Source organism: Lutjanus erythropterus, chromosome 22, assembly GCF_056507025.1.
Source record: "Lutjanus erythropterus isolate fLutEry1 chromosome 22, fLutEry1.hap2, whole genome shotgun sequence".
NCBI lineage: Eukaryota > Metazoa > Chordata > Actinopteri > Lutjaniformes > Lutjanidae > Lutjanus > Lutjanus erythropterus.
Genome location: NC_139338.1, coordinates 3,286,393 through 3,307,903, shown reverse-complemented (window position 1 = coordinate 3,307,903; position 21,511 = coordinate 3,286,393). Strand labels below are relative to the sequence as shown.

At 38.2% G+C, this 21,511-nt stretch overlaps 1 protein-coding gene across 1 annotated transcript; it reads right to left on the bottom strand.

The window, feature by feature from the left end:
- Nucleotides 1-71: 71 nt before the first annotated feature.
- On the bottom strand, nucleotides 72-21,088 carry recql (RecQ helicase-like). Its single transcript, XM_084711242.1, has 15 exons — nucleotides 20,782-21,088; nucleotides 19,081-19,179; nucleotides 14,786-15,022; nucleotides 14,527-14,706; nucleotides 14,323-14,429; nucleotides 12,253-12,451; nucleotides 11,985-12,151; nucleotides 11,582-11,660; nucleotides 10,598-10,746; nucleotides 9,919-10,036; nucleotides 9,690-9,828; nucleotides 8,792-8,883; nucleotides 8,450-8,666; nucleotides 6,666-6,792; nucleotides 72-1,104 (listed from the first exon to the last, which is right to left on the bottom strand). The coding sequence occupies exons 2-15, from the start codon at nucleotides 19,103-19,105 to the stop codon at nucleotides 409-411; spliced, it is 2,532 nt and encodes an 843-aa protein (XP_084567368.1). The 5' UTR covers nucleotides 19,106-19,179; nucleotides 20,782-21,088; the 3' UTR covers nucleotides 72-408.
- Between the last annotated feature and the right edge of the window lie 423 nt (nucleotides 21,089-21,511).

Sequence of the window (21,511 nt, the reverse complement as noted above, 5' to 3'; positions counted from 1 at the left end):
ATCTTTCATAAATAAAGTTTTTTTTCAATTTGTCTCAGAACTTTTTGAATTACCCTCGTAGACTCTATATGTACAATGTCATTATAATTTGAAAATCAGTCAAACAGGATAATGTTGACATAATTATGAAGTGTAATTATTTTTCAAACTAATGAAATATACAGTCATTAGTGAAAAAGTGAAAAACTTTGGTTTTATTCCTGCGACTGGTTCTTGCATGAGGCCCAATGTTCCCAGGTCAGATTTGTGGGGTTGGTAGGACACAGGTATCACCACCAGGTGGCTCCAACGCCTTCTTAAATCTTTCACATAGTGGCTTCTTCAACAGTGACAGCAGATAAATCAGCTGTGATTACAACAGTAGCTGTAAACGATGTGTGATATATGATACACCATCATGTGATGATGTCACCGCTGAAGCAACTTCCTCCGCCCGCTCACTCGTGTCCACAGGCTGCGGGCCGTCTGGGCGATGCTTGCCCTGTGGGGTAGACGGAGGCTCCTCAGAGGCTCCCTGATGCATGCCAAGACTCCTGGCTCTGTGGGCTGCCCCAGGTATTCATGGGAAACGTAGTTTATCCTCCTGAGCTGTTTGCTGTAGTAGTTCCTCAGGTTGCACAGTTCCTCGGCTGCCGTCTCAGAGATGATGGAGGCCTGAGATGGAGAGCTGGGTACAGTGTTGGGGGCAGAGTCACTGCCCAGAGATGGAGAGGGAACACTTCCTGCTGCCGCCGCTGTGTTAGCACGGGGTTTCCTCCTCCCTCTCTGAGGGGTGGTGGATTTGCGTTTGGAGCAGGGTTTAACTGAATGTGATGGTGTTTTCTGATCGTCACTTTTATCTATAATGTTAATTTCAACATCCACCTCGATTACATGTCGTGGCATGACGCACCTCTCCTCCTCCTCCTCTTCCTCTTCCAGCTGTTTCTTTGCTCTCTCTGTCCGTCTGTCTGTCTGGCTGACTGGTCTTAGGTCTTGTTTCCTGGATAGGTTCCTCTGTTCTTTGATAAGTTTCTGTTTGGGTTGTGGGGGACAGCTGTTGTCCATGACAACGGGGTCAAAGGTCACATCAGTCTCCTCCTCATTGGCTTTAACAGATGTGTCCTATAACAGGAGAACTAGTGTAAGTGAACAACAGTGGATCATCATCCTGGTATAACGCAGAGGATACAGCACCATAATATTCACCACGCACTGTCCCTTTTAGAGTAATATTTTACTACAGGTACAGTAACATAGACAAAAAAAATCCATAATGTACAGTTTATCCTACCTCTCTCTGTAGCAAGTGAGAACAAATTGACCATATTAGTAGAGACAGTGTGATGAAATGTTAGTGAGTTAGTGGCAGCATGCTCCTGAGTGTGGACATTTGCATGAGTAATGGTTATAGGCTTGGGCGATACTAAAATTAGATGATTTTTTGTTATTTACAGTCATTTATGCCCAACCTGGGCTGTCACTTTTTATTCAGATTTCAAGTTGTATTTATGCATTTCTGTGGCGTCAGTGCAGTTGGGTCTGCTCTCCATACATTACGCACCACATGCTGCCTGTGGAGAGTGATTAAAAAAACAAAAGTAATGATGAATAATTTCTCTTGTTTCTATGTTGCCCCAGGCTAAATATTCTGTGAGTTGAAATGTGTTGTCACTATAGTATTCATGTAAGTGTGTGCATGTGTGCCTGGCTTCATGCAGCGGCAGAAGAAAGTGGACGGAGCAACATCCATTTTACAGTGTTGTTTAGGATTAAGCTTTATGGTTTACTTCAAATTCATTTGAATAAACTGCAAGCTAACTGTCTTTTTTGAAAACGTGACCACCTAGTGCAAAGCAGCACACAACACTGCACAACAGTTACTACTAGTTTCCAACTGAGTATGCGGATGAGTTGCAGGTGGGAGAAACAGGGTTAAGTATCTGTTCATAACAAGAGACCGTGTGCACATTTACACAGAAAAAAAATGCCAGATGTGGTTGTATAAGAAGCACATACGGAGGAGGCAGGGTGGATGGATTCATCCCACAGACCACAGTTCATGTCCTGTGTGAAACCAAAAGTCAGTAATGACTTATTTCAACTTTTGTATGCATGAAAACTTGTGTAAATAACCAAACTGTTTTACAATGTTAGTCATTATCATGATGATGATGGCCACTCGAGAAGCTTAAAATACAAAGTCATGACACACAAAATGTCCTTAAAGGTGGGATGTTACTTATACAGCATCCCATCAGATCACATTGGCAGCTGAGGCCTCACAAATGAACAGAACATTAATTCTGCAGTATAGTTTTAGATTCTATTTTTTAAAAAGTGACAGTCCTATCTTAAACATCTTCAGAGCAATCTAAAGGTTAGATAAGGAGGGCAATGCTGCTGAATCACATTTAAAATAGAGCTATATATTCAGTTCTAATGTGCAGTGACATTGTAATCATTTTATCAGACTACCGATCAACGAGCTATGAACTAATGTATGATTTTGGAAATGTTTTCTAAACACAACCAGGCTTTTGAGGATTAAGATCTCTGGGTCTGTTTGTCCACAAAGTAACACTACATAAGAGTTTCATTCAAATTTTAAGCGGCCACATGCAGCTGCACATCATTTCATCAAGTTGTACAGCAGCAGCAAGCTAGCTAGCAAGAGTGCACCATCCTGCATTCATTAACAGAGTGAGCAGAGTGAATGAAGAAGAAATAGATTAGCAGATCTTATATTTTCTTACAATCAGTGTCACCATCCAATCAAATTAGACAATTCAACAGCAACAAGAGGCTGTGCTGCCAATAACGTCTTTTTATCGCCCAAGCCTGCCGGTTAGGAACGATTACATGATCTCATGCTTTTCATCAGACAACTTATAAAAGCATGTGAAATGAAATCAAAGAGATTCTCAGTGTTTGTTAGTCCCTCAGCATGAAGTCAAAGTGCGGACAGTGCCATGGCAACAGAAGCAGTAGTAAACAGAATAAAGAATGATGGACTGTACTTTGTCAGCTTGTCCTCTGGACAGGGTGGGGGGTTAGGGGCGGTCTTTCTTGACTTTCTTGGACACGGGGGCGTCTCCAGCACTTTGACCTGATCTCTTTCCCTCTTTGGCATTGCCCTGGCCACTCACAGCTTTTACCTGCAGGTCATTAACAACAGGCTTTACCTGAGAGGCTTCACACACCTACTTGGATTGGACGAGGGAACAGGGGAAGGCTGGAGGACATGGGACACTCAGGTCTAGACAAGGACAGAAACAGAAGGATCCTCCATTCATCAGCACAGCGGCTGAGGCTGGGGATCCCAGGGCCACTCTGGATTCAGATCATTTTTCAGGTTCCTTGCTCATTTTTTTCAGATCTATATGGAACGGCTTTTGGATCTGACCTGATAATTTTGAGTTTTGAAACTTCGATCAGGATCCCTGCACTACCAGTCAGTATTTAATGCAATGAATACAAAGCTAGGTCCACAACTACCAACAGCATTATTGATGAATTATCAATTTCATTATAGGATACAGATAATCAAAAAATCACAAGTGGTTAACTGGTCAGAACAGAGAGTATGAAGGCTTGCATAAGGAAAAAAATGACTGAACTTTTTTTTAAATTTAGCATTTTGAGAATAAAGTCAAGATGTCAAGAATACATTTGACACGCTGAAAAGAATATCGAGAATAAAGTTGACATGTCAAGAATAAAGTCAAAATTGTGAGAATGAAGTTGAAATGTTGTGAATTAGGTTGAAATGTTGAGAGCAAAGTTGAAATGGCGAGAACAATAATATAAATAATTCTTGACTTTATTCTTGACATTTCAACTTCAACATTTCAACTTTATTCTCTGCATTTCTCAAGAGTTTGAGTTTCTCAACACTCTTCTCATTGTTTACTTTTATGCATCGCCTCAATTCTTCTGTAGAACAACCAGTTAAACACTTGTACTGTATACAAATCCATTATACTGAGACAACTTCATATCAGTAGTGAGTCGACTTTGACTAAAGAGTGTTTTGTCAAACTACTATTCACAAGAGTGAATCACACTTTCAAAAATGCACTGTCTAAAACTGATCATCTTAAATATGATCACAAATCATTCACTTCTGTCAAATTACTTAACTGATCATTTCAGTAGTAATTTAAGAATCACTGTTTGTATATCATGATATGAATATATAAATGATCTATTCTAACAGCACATCTGTTGAGATCAGCACAAACCTCCAGGTCACACCTGCTGTTTTTCTCCATTCATGTGCACTGATCTGTGCCAGTAACACTTGTTTGGCCTCATATGTTCTTAACAGCTGTGATGATCACAGGGGAAAAATGAAGTGACCAAAAAAAACAAAAACAGAAATAATGATTTTCTTATTATGTGTAGAGCAGCAGTGGAATCTACATCAACTACAACTACGTCTATGATTGATCATGTTAGGGTGCTAATGATCACATTAGCAGTTATGAGGTAGTGGTGTGAAGGTTATAAAATCTTCAAAATAAAAACACAAAAATCCTGTCACCACTATGTGGACAAACGTACACAACATTTAGCTTCAATTCAAGCATGACTTACCTCTGTGGATTTTTAGAAACAATTATAAAACATGTAAGAACATTTTAAAATGACAGAGGAGAGACACATCAGCCACACATTGGAAGAAGAAGAAACTGGTTAGAGAGACTTCACACACAGAACACAGAGGATCCGAAGAAAACAACACATTAATACACAAACACAGGAGATACAGAAACAAACTAATGACAAGAGTCCAACTTCTACTGCAGTCATAATAGTTTTGTTCAGTATTTGCTTGTCACAGATAAAATGTATTTACAGTTTATAGCGGTGTGTAAACTGGCAGAGAGGTGCAATACATAATCAGAATCTTTTTACGACCAAAAATTAGTGTTTGTGTTACAACTGCAGTATCAGTTTGACTCATCACTTTGCTCAAGAACTCATGTGAACTATCAAACTGGCTCAAATACCGTCATCATTCAGTGGGTTAAAATGTCTGAACCAGGTCAGATGTTCACTTTAAATGATTTTATTTTATATAAAGTAGGGTTGGGCAATAGTATGACATTTATAATACTGCTGGTGTACAAAGCACTTGTTAAATCAGACTATTTCCACAGTGATTTTCTGATTGATGTGCTTGAAAATTAAGCTGGAAATGACACTTAATAAATAATTTTTCATGGTCATGCAGCCAGAAACATCACATGGTTAGTGTCAAATTTATTTTTTTTATTATGATTAAATAAAACATTGAAATAATGAAACAAGTTTTTGATATCTATTTTAGGTCAATTTATTGTCATATTAATCAAATAATCTAAAAATAATTGTTAGATTAATCGATAAAGTAATCATTAGATTAAATGAAAAAATAATTGGAAGTACATTACACACTACATGAATGGCTTTCTAATATTTACCTACGGCTGAAATACATGGGCAAAGACAGCACGTCCATTATAATCAACTGACGCTGCTACACTGACCACAGAGCTTATCTTTATTTTTATATCTGGTCTATTTATTTTTTATTTATGTGTAGCTGCACAGCCTTCCAACAGGTAAAATCTAGATATTGCTGAGACAATATCTTTTTATCAGAAAAAGTGACTTGTACTACTGTCTAAAATTAAAAAAAAAACAAAAAAAAAAAAAACACACAACTTTGCTGCTACTCTGACACGGAGTGTTTTCTGGTTTCAGGGTCACACATTGAGCACACCAGCCAGCAGTGTGGGCGTCCCTGACCCCGGAGATGGGGAGCAGAGATATAAAACACTAGATGAGACGCGTCTGATGAAAGCACTGACGATGAGGACCGCAGCCTTTCACAGGTTAGCAAATACGATCATAGTTCTACAAAAGAATTGCTAAAGTTTGAGCTGGAGTTTGTATAATACCAACTCAATTTATGTTGCTGTTTTTAGTACTGTAACTGATATTTTGTATCAAGTTGACTGTAGATGGGTTAGGTTTTACTTAATGTGTCAATTTGCTTTGTAAAATTGTGAAGGGTTTTGTGTTTACAGTTATATATTTAAGTAAACTTTAAACATTTAATATATTGTTCAATTTTAATTTAATCAAATTTGCTTTAGCAATAAAAAAACTGGTGTTTAATGCCATCAACTACCATTTTGTGTGTACTGAAGTATCAATTCAGGCACCGTTTTGGCACCAATACCATCTTTAAAAAAGTGTTTTTGTGCTGCTATCAGAAAACAGAGGTGCTTGATAAATACAGGCTCTGGTCTGAATTGGAACCTGTTGTTAGACCCCAGTTGATTATCTAAACAGATTAAGTGAATAATACTATTTAAGTGGTCTCATGCTGACCTTTTCTTTTTATATTGCCCAACCCTAACTGAAGAGAGGCTTTTTAAAACTCACTCAAACCACAAAGTGTTTTCTCAACATGAGCATATAAAGGGAGTCCTGGACAAGTTTGGCAGAGTAACTTTGCTGGAAATAGTGGAGGGTGAAAAATTTGGAAAAATTTCAATGTAGTCTTTGGATTGATTCAGACCAAAGCTGAACTTGAGTTTTAAAAAAGCCTCTTTAATCACAGCCAGCAATCTATATGTATGATCTAATCTAGTGGACACAGTGATATATCACGGTGGGCAGGAGTCACTCACCCCAGCAGGTCCAGTCCCTGTCCTCATCTTCATGCTGACTGTGTGAGTCTGGCTCTTCAGCAGAGGAGCTTTGCGGCCCAGCTTCATGTAGAAGTAGGTGGTGTACGGGGTGAAGCTGAAGTCCTCACTGAAGCAAACACACAGAGAAGAATCTAAATCAGAGCTTCCCAAACTTTTTTCTGGGAACCCCTTATTAAAAATGACAAACCATCTCAACCCAGTTCACAATAACCTTCATCAATAAATCTTAAGGAGAGTTAATTTATGCATAAATGAACATTCCTGTCTATTTTTACTGTCATTTCCACATCGTCTTATATTAACTTGATGCATGAATATACACATGAATATTTTATAAATGAGAAATAAATACATCACAGCTGAGTTAACAGGTCATCTCATTGTTTTTAACTTCCTCTCATCAAACAAACAAATCTAAAAAAAAGTTGAGAAAACTCTACATTTCAAGTCAACTTACTGTAACAGATTTTGAAATGACCTAGTGCTGACCTAGTTGAGTTTTCTTCTTTAGATAAACTTTTTAAATTTTTGGGTTCTCTACAACTCAAAGACTCAAGTTCATCTAATGGTAATTGGTAAAAAACTTTCCAAGAAACACCATATCATTGGCTCACATACAATGTATAGGGGTGTATGAAAATATTAAAATATTAAGTATTGCAATATTAGGCTTGTATCTATTCTTAAATCCTGAGGCTCCAGCGCCACATGTGGCTCTTCAGCTCCTCTCCAGTGGCTCCCTGTGACTTTGACAAAAAATGATATGGAAATGAATGACATTATATTTTTTAAATAGTTGTCATCTTTCATTGTTGTAGGTCTATGAAAAAGTTGAGACTGCTCAAAATTTCAAGCCAACATACTACATACATGTACATCAGTTTTGAGCCTAAGTCAAATTTTTCAGTTTGGAAAAAGTTTTACCAACTGCTGATCTTTTGTTGAGATCATTTACCTTTCATCTTTAGATAAATTTAAATATTTCAATTTTAGAAAACTCAAAATGTTGTATTTAAAAAAATATCACTAAACCTTTTTTAAGGCAACAAAATAGTAACAAATCAGGTTCACTGTGACCAAATTTTGAACATTTTTTTGAGTTTCTCTAACTTTAACTTTTACTATAAATTTATCTAAGGAAGAATGGTTTATTATCTCAACTAAAGGTCAGCAGAACGTTTGCAAAAGTTTGAGTTGGGCCCAACCTCAAAAATCTATTGCAGTATGTTGTACACTAAATTTCCAAAAAGTGTTAATATTTCATCAACTAAAATATCAAAGACTGTGTCTATGGCTCAGTGTCTTTTCCTCTAAATTGTGATGGTGGCTCATCTTCTTGAGTCTCTATAAGCTATGGCCGCCAACAAGTCTTCAGGGAAAAGAGCATTTAATAGTTGCAGCTCCAGACAGATTTTTTTTCCCCCTTTTTTGGCCATAAATGTCTCTTTTGATGGTAAAGGTTGCAGACCCCTGTTCTAGACAGACAGAAAATACTGTAAAGTAACTTATTACTTTCAAATCAAAGCAGCAATATTTAATATATTGCATTTTGGAAATAACTTACCCAGTACAATTGGTAGCTAATTAACTACCCAATAATTGAACAATCCAGTGGTAAAAACAAAACATAGATCGATATGTCTTGTCTATATTATCCCACTAATGGATTTAAACAGAAATTTGAAGCAATCAGTAATGAAAGCAAATGAACACAAACCAAAAAATCAATAATGTAACAAGAATAACAGAGCAGGATGAATCACCCGAGATAATCCTGCAGCAGCATCCGTGCGATCACCGCTTCAGCCTGCAGCCGGGACAGCATGGTGGTCTGGATCATCTTCCTGCGCTTGGCAGGGCCTTTCCCCATCCACGCCTCCACCAGCTTCAGAGGAGTCAGCTTCTCATCGTTAGACGCCGCCAGCTCCAGGATCTGCACCACCTGCCTGGCATGCTCCGTGATGTCCACCGTGGCGAAGTCTGGAGGGGGAGAGGTCAGTTCAAATTTAGTTGAGATAGATTTCCACATCCATAAAGAATATTTAGCTCACACATTCAAACAACCAGTCATTAACTTTGTTAAGACACATGACATAATAACACACCTTTTGCATGACGGCAAGTGTCACACATCTGGTTACATCCTTCATCGTCCCACACTTCATCAAAATGAACAGCCATAAGGGAGCGCCGACACCTTTTCAACAAACACAATCAACATGAGACTCAACAGACATTCAGGTCATGATGTGTAAGCCATTATCTACCACACTGTGTTAACTGGGGGACAAAAGCTGTGTCCCAAAACAGTAAAGGCTGATTTTCGGGTCAGTAGTTACTGTTCAGGTTAGGTTGAGGTCAGGGTATGAAATCATAAATATGATCAATATTAATCTGAGGATTTACCTCAATACATGTGGGGGGTCTGTGGTCTATAATATAGGTATATTAATTCTGGGAACCAAAATTCATAAATCTGTGTGAGTTAGAAACAGAAGTTGAAATATTTTCCTCTATAGGGATGATGGAGAGCCCATGAGAGAGTAAAGGCTGGTTGACATACATCAAGATGCTTTCAGTGCATGTTCTGCCGTTTAGAACAGTGGGTGTACGTCAGATGCCTTATTGCATTTTGGCCTTCAGTGTTAAAAGGAGTAGCTACATGAAGCATGAGAAGGTGTGCTGGGGCTCTCAGAATTTATGAATTTGTATATCTAAGAGCTCTCTATATGAATTCAGGAATTCATATCTGAGAACCCCCTCTGGTTCTCTGGCAGGGGAGCAAGGCTACGAAACCTCTTGGTACGTACTTATTCAGCAATTCCTATATCAGATGGTTCTTGGCACATCTGAATTCTGGGATTTGTATATTGTCCCCACCCACAAAATGACCATGTAAAAAACCCTAAGTGACCCTGCCTGCAGGTTTAGGGTGAGGGAAAGTCTCCAGGAAATGACTGTAAGTCTCTACAATGTCCACTGAAGTCAACATGTGCGGGCTACCTGTCAATATTCTGGCAGTAGTCGACCATCTGTTTCAGTTTCTGCTGACCAACATTTTCCATCACCACCATGGTGCTGATCCTGAAGATATCAGAGAAGCCAAAGTAGACGATGCAGTCTGCTGGACTGTCGTCTCGACCTGGAGACACACAGAGACAGAAGGGTTTTCATGTAGATTTGCAAAAACACAAGCGGTATAAACTGGTGTGGAGTCCTGCTAAAAGTCTACCTGCGCGTCCACTCTCTTGGTAGTAGTTCTCGATGGACTTGCTGATGGTGTGGTGGATGACGAACCTGACATCGGGTTTGTCGATGCCCATGCCAAACGCCACTGTGGCGACCACCACCTAGAGGACAACACAATCATGGACTGTAACATGTTCAAACAGGACACCAGAATGTTTTTTCTTCAATCTTTTTCAATTATCCAACAATTTGTAGTTACTGTATGTATGTATGTATGTATGTATGTATGTATGTATGCCAGAAAAATAATGATGAAAATTACTTAAATTAATTCATTTAATAAAGCATAAATGCCCCAAAATTGCTGTATTTTCTTTATTTTCTGCCACTGCACAGTGAATCTCTTTGGGGTTTTGACTATATTCACTATTATGTGGACTTTTCATGAATTAAATGAAAAATGAATTAATTGAAATGAAAAGTACAAACTTATTCTTATGGTATCATCATTTTTTACAAGGTAAATCAAATGCAAAAAAAAGAAGAAGAAGAAGAAGTCAGTTTTTGGTCAGAAGTTACTGTGTTTTCACAGTGTAGTGATTGCTAAACTGAGGATGAAGTTCAAGTCACCATGAACCAAATAACAAAGCAAATCTTCTAGAACCCAATGCCTCTAGAAACAACTCCCCAAAAACACCAGTAGGTGTGTCGCACCCAAATACCTGGATTTTGTTGGAGGTCCACTTGCGGTGAACGCGGGTTTTGTCTTCAGGTTCCATGTTAGCGTGGTAGGGATGGGCCAGGATGTCTCTCTTCTGGAGTTCAGATGACACCAGCTCTGCATCCTTCTGAGAGAACACATACACGATGCCTGCGGCACACACACATCAGAGCATGAGTGCTACAGTTCAAATCATCTATTCAGTCATATCTGCTTTAAATGTCTAATAAGATCTGAGCGTATCAGTCTTAAAGGGAACATCTGGATTATCTGAAGTGTGGCTGTATGAGGTACTAGTCAGTGTCTCACCTACAGCAGATTGCAGTCAGCACACCCCAAGTTTGTCAGCATTTTCTGACAAGAAACTGCTGTTATATAAGACAAATATCGCTCTCTCCAAACCAACCTAACTCCATAGGCAAAATCAGTTATTTTACCTTGCAGATCACAGGAGCTGCTTCTGTACCGCTGCCTTGATTGGTTAGTTTCTTTATGTTGTTGTGTGACCATGGTGTTTTGAAGGGTTAGCTTGGATTCACCAAAGTCACACAATAACACAAACAAACAAACCAATTGAGCCAGCGGTAGACCAGCAACTCCTGTGGTAAAATTACTGTTTTTGCCAGTGCAGTCTGGTTGGTTTGAGGAGAGTGATACAACTTCAATTTCCCATCACAAAAGTCTGTTTGACAGCAGTGAAAATATTCTAAATATAGCATACACTTAAACTGATATTGATTTTTTAGTTGTCTTAAACCCATGTTGCTGCTGACTCTGTCCACAGCAGTACATTGCTTAACTTCCTACACCAGTACTCCTGCTGCTTCTCCAAACTGGGGGTGTGTCGACCAATATCTACTGTAGGTAATACACTGACTGTGGATAAGTGCGTCACACAAACCACTTAAAATAAGGTGAACTATGCCTTTAACATGATGCATCATATTGTCTGTTTTAGTTTTGTCAGTGTAGTTTGCTGCAGTACCTGACTGGTCCTTGTATCTGTTCTTGATCAGAGAGCAGATGTCATTTATCGATGCATCGTCAGATTCTTTAATACGAACCTGAGAAACAAGCAGATGGTTAATGTCAATGGAGCATTTTCTATTAAGGTGTGAGATGTTAAATTTGTTCTGTTTTGTTTACAATAATGTTACTCACACCTGTCAGTTTGTCAGTTTGACAGGGGTGAGTTAGTATTTATAGATTACATTCTTAATAATAGGTTAACATGCAGAATTAACATTAGAGTCTGTCCTGTGGCAGTGCAGATGGTTGTGAAAGGTTAGACAGGCGTGTTAGCAGGTGGGAGCATGTGTTTGTATCTGTGTGTGTGTATGAAGCAGGTAGCTGAAAGTGAGAGAGAGTGTAGTTGTCGTGTTTTCCACCTCATAGAAGAGGTTGGTTCGGTTGAAGGATGCTGTGAGTGTGATTGGCTGTTTGACACACAGGATCTTCTCGCAGTCCTTGAGGACGCTGCTGGTTGCCGTGGCAGTGAGGCCGAGCAGCGGGACTTTAGGGAACTGTCTCTTCAGGATGCCCAGCAGTTTATAATCTGCACAAGAACACAAACACACATTTATCAACTTTGCATATAAACCTGGAATTGAGCTGAAGGTGGTTGGTTAGATACTGCCACACCCTCCATCCTCTCACCTGGTCTGAAGTCGTGTCCCCACTGGCTGCAGCAGTGCACCTCGTCCACAGCAATGCGACTCAGCATGTTTGCATTGTAGGCCTTCTCCAGACGAGACATGAGCAGCTTACTCTTGGCGATCTTCTCTGGAGTCACGTACACCAGCTTGAAAGTGGCCTTGGGATCCGTCATTCCAGCCATGACCGTCTTAGCATGCTCCTATTTAAATAAAAAATGTTGTCATTTTTTCACACTGTAAAAGATGATAATTCACATCGAAACATGACTATTACCTATACAGATGTAAATAGATCTAGAAAATTGCTTTTTAAGACTACTTTGACAAACTAAAAAACAGTGCAGGAAAAGCGCTGTTCTGATTCTTTTAATTTGTCCAAGTGTTTCTTAACAATTGATTCAACCCAAGTCAAGTTTGTTCAATTACAAATGTAACTGCAGCAAATTTAAGTGATCATGGACTTCTTTTGTCGAGGCAACCACAAGGTCATACTGGTCCAAGTGATTCACTGATATGTGTAGTTGTCCCAGAACTAAAAATATAAACGGTCAAAATGTCTGTATGCCAAATAAATCATATAAAGTATATAAAATAAAAATAGCATAATGAAAACCTAAGTGAATTATTTTCTATTCAATATCATAGTTTGCTACCTGCTACACACAGAGCTGAATTAAACAGTGACTTGCAGAATGTCATTAACTGGCACATGTAGCAGAGGGATGGTATCCATCCAGCAGAACTGGGTATCTAATTCTGGGATGAGGAAAGGAAAAAGAAATGAACTTGACTTCATAGGTGTAGTGCTGCCACTTTTTTCTCTAAAAGAGGAGGATGATGTTTTTTGTCGTTGTGGTGCGTTTGAAGACCAAATCATCACTAAAGTGTAGACAGAAGTCAGAGTGCAATTTTTGCAGTGACAGGTGTGTTTTTCCAGTTGTTTCCTGCATATATGCAGTTTGACACAGAGAGAGTGACACGCACAGACAGTGAGGACTCGTGGACTGATAATATTGTCAGCATGATCAAATTACTCATAAAGACAGTCTAACATTTGACTGTGGGCTCAATTATAGTTGACTAATGTATGAAGGAACAGAGGTTACAGAGGACCTGAAACAAGCCATGATTTAAGCACTTCATATGTCCAGTGGTTCTTCTATAATCACTAGCATTCTGAATATAAACAGGCATATTGGCCATCAAAAACAAAGCTAGTGTAAGTCTAGTGTAGCCAACCTGAAGTAAGACAAAGCACAAGTGTTCAAGAAATACAGACCTAAACACACATGCATCAACAAAAGACATAAACATGCACAATAAACTGTAATACAAATGCAGTAAAGCCTTACAAACACAGGCTCAGACTTACTTTACAGTTCAGATTATTTTATTATGGTTTTATTATGATTATTCTATTATTTTATTATTATTATTGTTATTATTATTATTATTATTATTATTATTATTAGTAGTAGTAGTAGTAGTAGTAGTAGCAGTAGTATTACGTTGCAGTGGATTTTTTTCAGCTGGTACAGATAACTGATTTAATATTCTATAACTCTGACAGAACAAAATGTAACTGCATCACAAAAACAGTTCTGACTCTTCAAATGTTCAGTTAGTGTTTCTAAAGTTTATCAAAAAACTTCACAGATATACTTTGGCTTTTTACAGCCAGCTTTTTTGTTCAAGAATTCAAATGAAATTCTTTGACAATCCATCAGATCAGATAGAAACATAGCCAGTATGTACCAGCTAATATAAGCTGATACCAATAAAGACTGTCATAGCTGGATAGGCCAATATTGGCTGATAATTTACCAGCCCAAATATTTAATCATGCATACCTAATTTTCAATCCTCTCTGAGACATGTTTTCAGCAACATCCTTCCAGAAAAATCATTCCTATTAATCTAAGTGATCCATAGTCCTCAATGTCAACATTTACTTTAGCGGGTTCTGGTGAATCTGAGGTTCATGCAGTTTTGTAAGTGACAAAGAGATCAGCAGGCTGGAAGGTGAGCTGAAGTGGAACAAATTAAACAGAATGCGGCCACCAGTCATTACCTTGCTGCTGGATGCATTCAGCATGACTGCTGACACGTCAATGGACTTCAGGTACATGGTCTGATCCTCCATCAGGGACACCAGGGGAGTGATCACCAGTGTAAAACCTGACACACATACACACACAACGTGATTAAATAACTGAACAAACAGTGTTATGTTATAGAGTGTCAAGCGGTGTGTGATGATGAGCAGTGTGAGGACCTTTGGAGCAGACTGCAGGCAGCTGGTAGCACAGACTCTTCCCTCTGCCTGTGGGCATCACCAGGAACAGGTCTCTGCCTGACATGGTCAGGTTCATGGCCCTCAGCTGCAGAGGTCTGAACTTGGAGAGCTGGAACGAGTCCTTGAGCTGCTGCCCCAATTCTTTGGACCAGGGGAAATCTACCACACATCAAGAGGTTAACACACAGCAGCACACACTCACCTCCTGACAAACTGTACGGCCGTGTGTGTACAGTACCTGTCCCATCATAGCGCTGCATCTCCTGCTTGCTCATCGCCGAACCCGCTGAGGATGACTTTGAGGAAGATGAGGATGAGGAGGACGAAGGCTGTGCAGCACCACAGGCCTCCTCCAGCTGCTGCAGCAGTGAGTTCTTACGAGTGGTCAGTTCCGACTGCTTCTGCAGGAGCTCTGTGATCTGCAGCTCCACCAGCTCCAGCTCTGCCTCCACTGAGTCCAGCTCCTCCTGCACATCTGGACAGAGACAAAACATCAGGAGGACTGTTAGCAAGTCCAAACTGATAAAAGTCTTGACCTGAGTCAAATAAATTATCTTAATACAATTCAGATTATTCAGGCAAAGCATTAAACACTGTTTGGTAGATTTTTGTGGAAGCAGGAAGTAGAGGCGCTCCCTAACATGAGGCCTAATAAAAACCATCAGCTAATGAAAAAGTCTGAACTTCCCTCAGGGATCAATAAAGTATAATATTTAGGAATATATAGGTGTGGTGCATCTATGGCAGGTTTTTAGTCCATTAATTATCAATATAGTCTCCTTCTAATACTTTCAGGGCTGCAAGTAATAATTATTTTCATTATCAATTAGAGTGGAATGATTCTGAAAAACCTCATTGAGATTATTTTCTATTCTCATTTTCATTTAAAAAAAATTATTAAAGGTCTGATTTTTGTCGTAATTTGTCCCAAACCATGTAGAACTACAATGATTAGTTGATTAATTTAGATTAGTTGTCCAATATTAAAACAATTAGCAACAATTTTGGTAATCAATTAATCAGTGTGGATCAGTTGTGGACAAAACAAGACATTTGAGGACGTCATCTTAGACTTTGGGAAACACTGATCAACAATTTTCAGCATTTTATGGACCAAACAACTAATCAATAATGAAAACAGTTTGACAAAGATGGACAAGAATTTAATAAAAAAGGTATTCTGAAACACATTTTGCCTTTAACAAATATTGTCTCTCCTGTGATATGAAAATTGCAGTAGACCATGTGATTTTGATAAAATTTTGACCAATTATTCAGTCCTATTATCGATCCATCTGTCAATCATTTTCTCAATTAATCAATCCGGTCACAATCTTTCAGTTGAAAACATGTTTGGACTTGTTTTTCAAGTCCTTCCTGTAATGATTATTTTCATTTATTAATCTGTCAATCATTTTCTGCATTTATCAATTAGTTGTTTGGCCTACAAAATATAAAACAAAATTGTGAGAACTGTTGATCAAAGTCCAAGAAGACGTCCTAAAATGTCTTTGTTTGTCCACAATTCAAAGATATTCAGTTTACCAGGAAATATTCACATTTAAGAAGCTGAAATCAGAACATTTCTTGATTTAAAAAATGACTCAACCTGATTAAATGATTATCAAAATAGTTGGCAAATAATCAATTAATTGCTGCAGCTCTAAATACTTCCTCCAAAGTGATGCACTGGCAGCAGGTTGGAGTTCATAAACACATTGAGGTATTTGAGAGTTTTAAACTTTTCAAGTGAATCAAAGTAACCAAAGACATGAGGCACTGATCATCCTGGCAGAATCTTCTGTAAGGCCAGAACAGATGTGCTCATTACAGACACATTAAAGGGCATTATCATGTTTATATCATTAAAATAAAGCCATTCATTTATATTTTTATGCATTTTGCAATCAAAATCTGAAGTGTTTCACAGTCATATCTCTGTTTCCTGGTAACGCCTGAGGGTTTGATTAATAACTGGAACAATCATGACCATCCCGTAAGGTTCTCATGCAACAGAAATGTTATTCACTCCCTCAGTAAACAGGAAACAGGAAACTTGGATACGACTTGGCAGCGGGTGATATTTCTAGTCCACCTAATCTGATTCTAGATCGTCAAATGAAGACCAAAGCTTTTTTCTGCAGCTGCAGTACCTGTTTAGAGGAAGCTAAAAAGGCACAGACACACAGCAATTCTGGATGCACTGTGGACAGATGAACAGCATTCACTCACATATTTTCTAGTCATGTATAAAAATACAACCATGTGGGACAGGACAGGGGACAGGGTCAAACTCAAAGGATGTTTTCTGTTATATGATTCCTAAGGATCCCTGGATTGTGTACCTGGGATTGATACCAGCTGATAATTCTATAGAAGGAAATCTGTCTTCTTAAAATGTTGACACTTGCATGTAAAAAGGTGGTCATTATAAGGAGTTGGTTGAAATGTGACCCTCCAACTATAGAAGAGTGGAAAAACTGACTCACTATCTAAAGACTGAGGCAGAGACCCATTGGGGAACACCAGGCTGCATACAGGACAAAAGATGGGTTGGGTTCTGAGCAGATACGATGAGAATAAGGTTGTAAAGAGAAGTGGATGCTGATGCCAACCAACTTTTTGATCAGAATCCTGATGTTGCTGCACAGCTCAGTGGTTTATTACTACACTGCAGACTGGAGTCTCTGTTACGGTGACAATTATTATAATGAAGTGTCTATGCACTGTCTCTCCTCTTCATGTCTTAATGTCGGTGTATGTTGGTGTTCAGTTTGCTGTCTGCTGATGTGTAAAACCATCTTGCATATGGGTGTTAATAACTAAGTTATCCTGTCTGCCTAATACAAAAAAACATGAATATCGTAGCTATTACACATATAGACTGACCTGAAAAAGCAGAGAACTTTAATCCCTAAGAAGGACAATATTTTATTTTTAAAAAATTATTGATAATACTATCACTAAACAAAGACACAATTTATTTGCTAGCAATTTTATTGCTAATTCTGTGGTGTATTTCAATCTGATGCCTCCTGTGCATTATGGGAACATCAGCTGAAGTAGGGGTGCAAGTAACAATTATTTTAGTCGTTGATTAATCTTTCAGTTATTTTCTAGATTAATCAATTACTAATCGATAATGGTTTGGTCTGTAAAATGTGAGAAAATAGTAAAAAAAAAAAATCCTGATCACTCCAAATCCAAGATGATGTATCAAAGTCTTGTTTTGTCCAAAACACAAAAACATTCAATTTACTGTCAGAGAGGAGTAAAGGAACTAGAAAAATACTCACATTTGTGAAGTTGAAATCAGAGAATTTTTACATTTAGAAAAATTATTCAAAACAATTACTCAATGATCAAAATAGTTGGCTATTGATTTAATAATCTGTTAATAATCGATTGAGCAATTAATCATTGCAGCTACAAATTGAAGCACATCAAAAGAAAAACATCAATTATCGTTTTTAGTGTGTTTGGGCTCAGGATACACAATAAATACTGCACCTGGTAAATTATCAGCTGATACTGGGCTACCCACTTATATTGGTCTATACTGGTATTAGCCCATATGAGCTAATAACTATTGGCTATAACAATAAGTGATTTGACATACTGTCAAAGCATTTAATTTGTATTATGCAAAATGCAAGTATTTTTGTCAAAATTTTCAGTGTACTTTACTAGAAAACCTAAATCAACATCTGAACAGTCAGAACTGTCAATTGTGTTGTCATAGTGATGTCAGATTTTGTTCAGTCAGAGCTGTTAATATTAAATCATCTTAGCCTTTCGTATCTCAGGTGTGCATAAACTACATTACATGAACTTCTTTTTAATCTAAAAAAACGTGAATGATTATCCTGAGTATTGGCCATGAGAAGCAGGTAATGATCTGTTATCAGTATTAGCTGAAAAAAAAAAAAAAATACATATTGTGCACTGTGCCTTGATGTTGTTTTCTCAGCAGCCCCAACCTTGATTTCCAGCTTCCTTGTAAGTTGGCAAATTTTGTAAAATAAAAAAAGTGTTAAGTAGAAAAAAACATTGAATGGTTACTGAAATTAAGATATCATACTTGCCCCTCTACTGAAATGTTTGGAACTACACATGTCATGAGTGTAAAATCAGGACACATTAGAGGGATAGAAGAGATGTTTGTAGAATACCATGTGCAGCAGGTTGACGTCAGTGGATTCTCCTGACAGTGTCAACAGGGAGGAGACTGTCAGGTCTCACACCTGCAGAGGTACCAGACCTCTGAGGATTACACCTCCACAGCTAATGATGTCACTCCTTCACTCTGTACCTCCCCAGAGACCCTTCAGAGCTGACGCACAGTCTTATTATCTGCCCTCACCCTCCTTTCATACAAAAGCAGCTGCAGGATTACAGCAGAGAGAGGACCGTGGGACTGTTTACATCTCTGCACTATTTGGACTTTCCTGACGTTTGGCTCATTTCTCATGCAGACAGCTCAGTGAATACATATGAACAGTTTGTTTCACGGTTTGACCAGAGCAGACCTACCACTATTCCTGCCTCCATCCTCCATGTTTCTGCTGCTTCTTTGCTCAGCCAACCTTCAGACTGTCACAGATGTTGTGCGATGTGTGTGTGTGTGATTCCCTGTAAGACAGAAAAACACATTCAACAAACTCAGTTTTGAAGCACTGTAACCTTTTACGACCTTTAATCTCCACTTCACAAAGAAACACTGTTCATCTTCTGACTGGTTCCCCTCGGTTTGTGTCTCAACTGTTATCACAATGATAAGAGATCAAACACACTATGTGCTATCTCAGAGTCATTGCCTTTTTATGTGAGTTCTACTTTCACTTTTTGTCACAGTGGAAAATTCCGATTCTAATTTACATGCTCAACTACAAAGTGCAGTAGTCCTGCAAGTAATCAGGTCCTTTACTACATGTGGTACTAATACCACACTGTAAAAATGACAGGTTCTCCACTGAAAATGGTGCTTAAGTAAATGAAAGGAAGCATAATCAGAAAAACATACTTAAAGTACCAAAAGTAAAAGTAAAATGTCCCTTGTGGACGTTGTACTTTCTCTCTGATCACAAACGACTGTAATGTAAAAGCAGGATTTTACTGTTGTGGTTGGTTGAAGTGAAGCTTATTTTGAACTATTTTGTATTAGACTGAAATAGAGCTGCAATGATTTACCAATTATTAAATTGATCTCCAACTATTCTGATAATTGATTAATCAGTTTGAGTATTTTTTCTAGAAGAGAAAAAAGTCATAATTCCCTCATTTCAGCTTCTTAATTTTGAATAATATCTGGTTTCTTTACTCCTCTTCAACAGTAAAGTGAATATCTTTGAGTATCTTTGAGCATCACTTCCACTTTCACTTTTCCTTCCAATGGAGCATTCATAGTGTTCAAGTTAATGTGTCAAAATAATTAGTTGAATGTCTCACAAATAATAACTTACAATTTAAAAGAATTACTTCTCAAAAACTGATTTATTATCTAAAGAAAATACTTAGAATCTCAAAATAATGACTTCAAATGTCAGACAAAATGACTCAGAAACCACAAATTTTCCTAAAATCTTGAGTTAATATCTCAAAAATAATGATTTACAATCTCAAAATTACTCAGTATCTCATAGTTAGTTTGTGTCTCAAAATACTGACTTAGAACATCAAAAAGGCGTCTAAAAATATTCTGAGGTTTTTTTTTTATTTGGTTCTTACTTTCTTTCTTTCTTTCTTTCTTTTGTAAAGTAAATTAGTCTCTAAGTCAATATTTTGAGAAGTGTCTCATTTTAATGACGTGCAGAATCATATTGGTGGAAACTGGCTTCCATACAAAGGCAAACGTTTCTATAATCGAGGCTCCCTCTGTTTACTCAGTATTAGGTGCAGTCACAAAGTAACATGTAATTCTCCATCTTATTTCATTAACATGACACCACAGAGCCAGCTGGTCACAGTGAATGTTAACATGAAGCTAACTTAGCTTCCACTCTACAGCCGCACCTGCTTCACCACAGAGCTCCGCTTGTTCACGGAAACTTTCACCAAAAAAGGACACTGAAGCATCAGGTTTAAGCAGCATCTCAGTCTCGTGTCTTTAAACTCATGTCCACTTAACTAGCTTGTTAAACTTCGCAACTTGAAAACCCCTCTGCGCTGTGAGCTAAACTAGCTCAGTTCGTCTGGGACAAGGCGTTGAAAAAACATAAAATAAGGATGACCAACCATTCAGCGGCTCCGTCCACGTCCTGGCCCTTCTTGTTTCTGAACCCACTTCACGGTTGCTATAGCAGACCGCGCCACACGGCACAAACACACTGTAGGGCTAAGGGTGAGAGGTTTAGCAAAGCTTTGTTTGCCCTGGATTTATACTGCCAGGCTGCTGACAGATTCTGCCTTCTACTGTGGATTTAACAAACCTCACAAACTGTGGCTCGTTTTTAATGTTTTTCATCAATATAACTTATTCAAGCTATGTTTAGTACATAACCTAATAGGTCTGGTCTAAAGCACAAACGTCCTGTTATCTCAGATCCACATCAGCACTGCCTGATAATGCCTGACAATTGTAAGCAGGGCAACTGTAGCCCATAAAAGATGTATGACGCATTCAGGAAATACGTTGAAACTGGAATTGAAAAGAAAATGAAATTAAGTGAAAAATGATGATACCCAGGGCTGCTTTAACATCTTTTCACCATAATAATAATAACAACTTAATGTAATCTTATTGTAAGGAGCAAAATCTGAGAAACTGTTGTCAAGCAAGAAATTATTAATATCTTTCCACAACTAATGTGTAAATTTGCTAGACCGAAATAAATTAGAGCAAGTTTCAGGATTTAGTTCACAGGAGAAATTTATATCTATGTTTCTCTTTAACCTTTGAAAGAAATGCTTCACTGGATAGAATCTTTGCTTAAATGAAACTTCTTTCACGTTGCTTGTTATAAGG

Bases quoted from the DNA above. Each gene is read 5' to 3' on its own strand.
- recql (XM_084711242.1), bottom strand. From the start codon at position 19,105: ATGGAGGATGGAGGCAGGAATAGTG. The intron at 10,747-11,581 runs GTACTGCAGCAA...TGTGTGCCGCAG, and splicing joins CAGATACAAGGACCAGTCAG to GCATCGTGTATGTGTTCTCT. The intron at 9,829-9,918 runs GTAGACTTTTAG...GTGTGTCTCCAG, and splicing joins CCAAGAGAGTGGACGCGCAG to GTCGAGACGACAGTCCAGCA.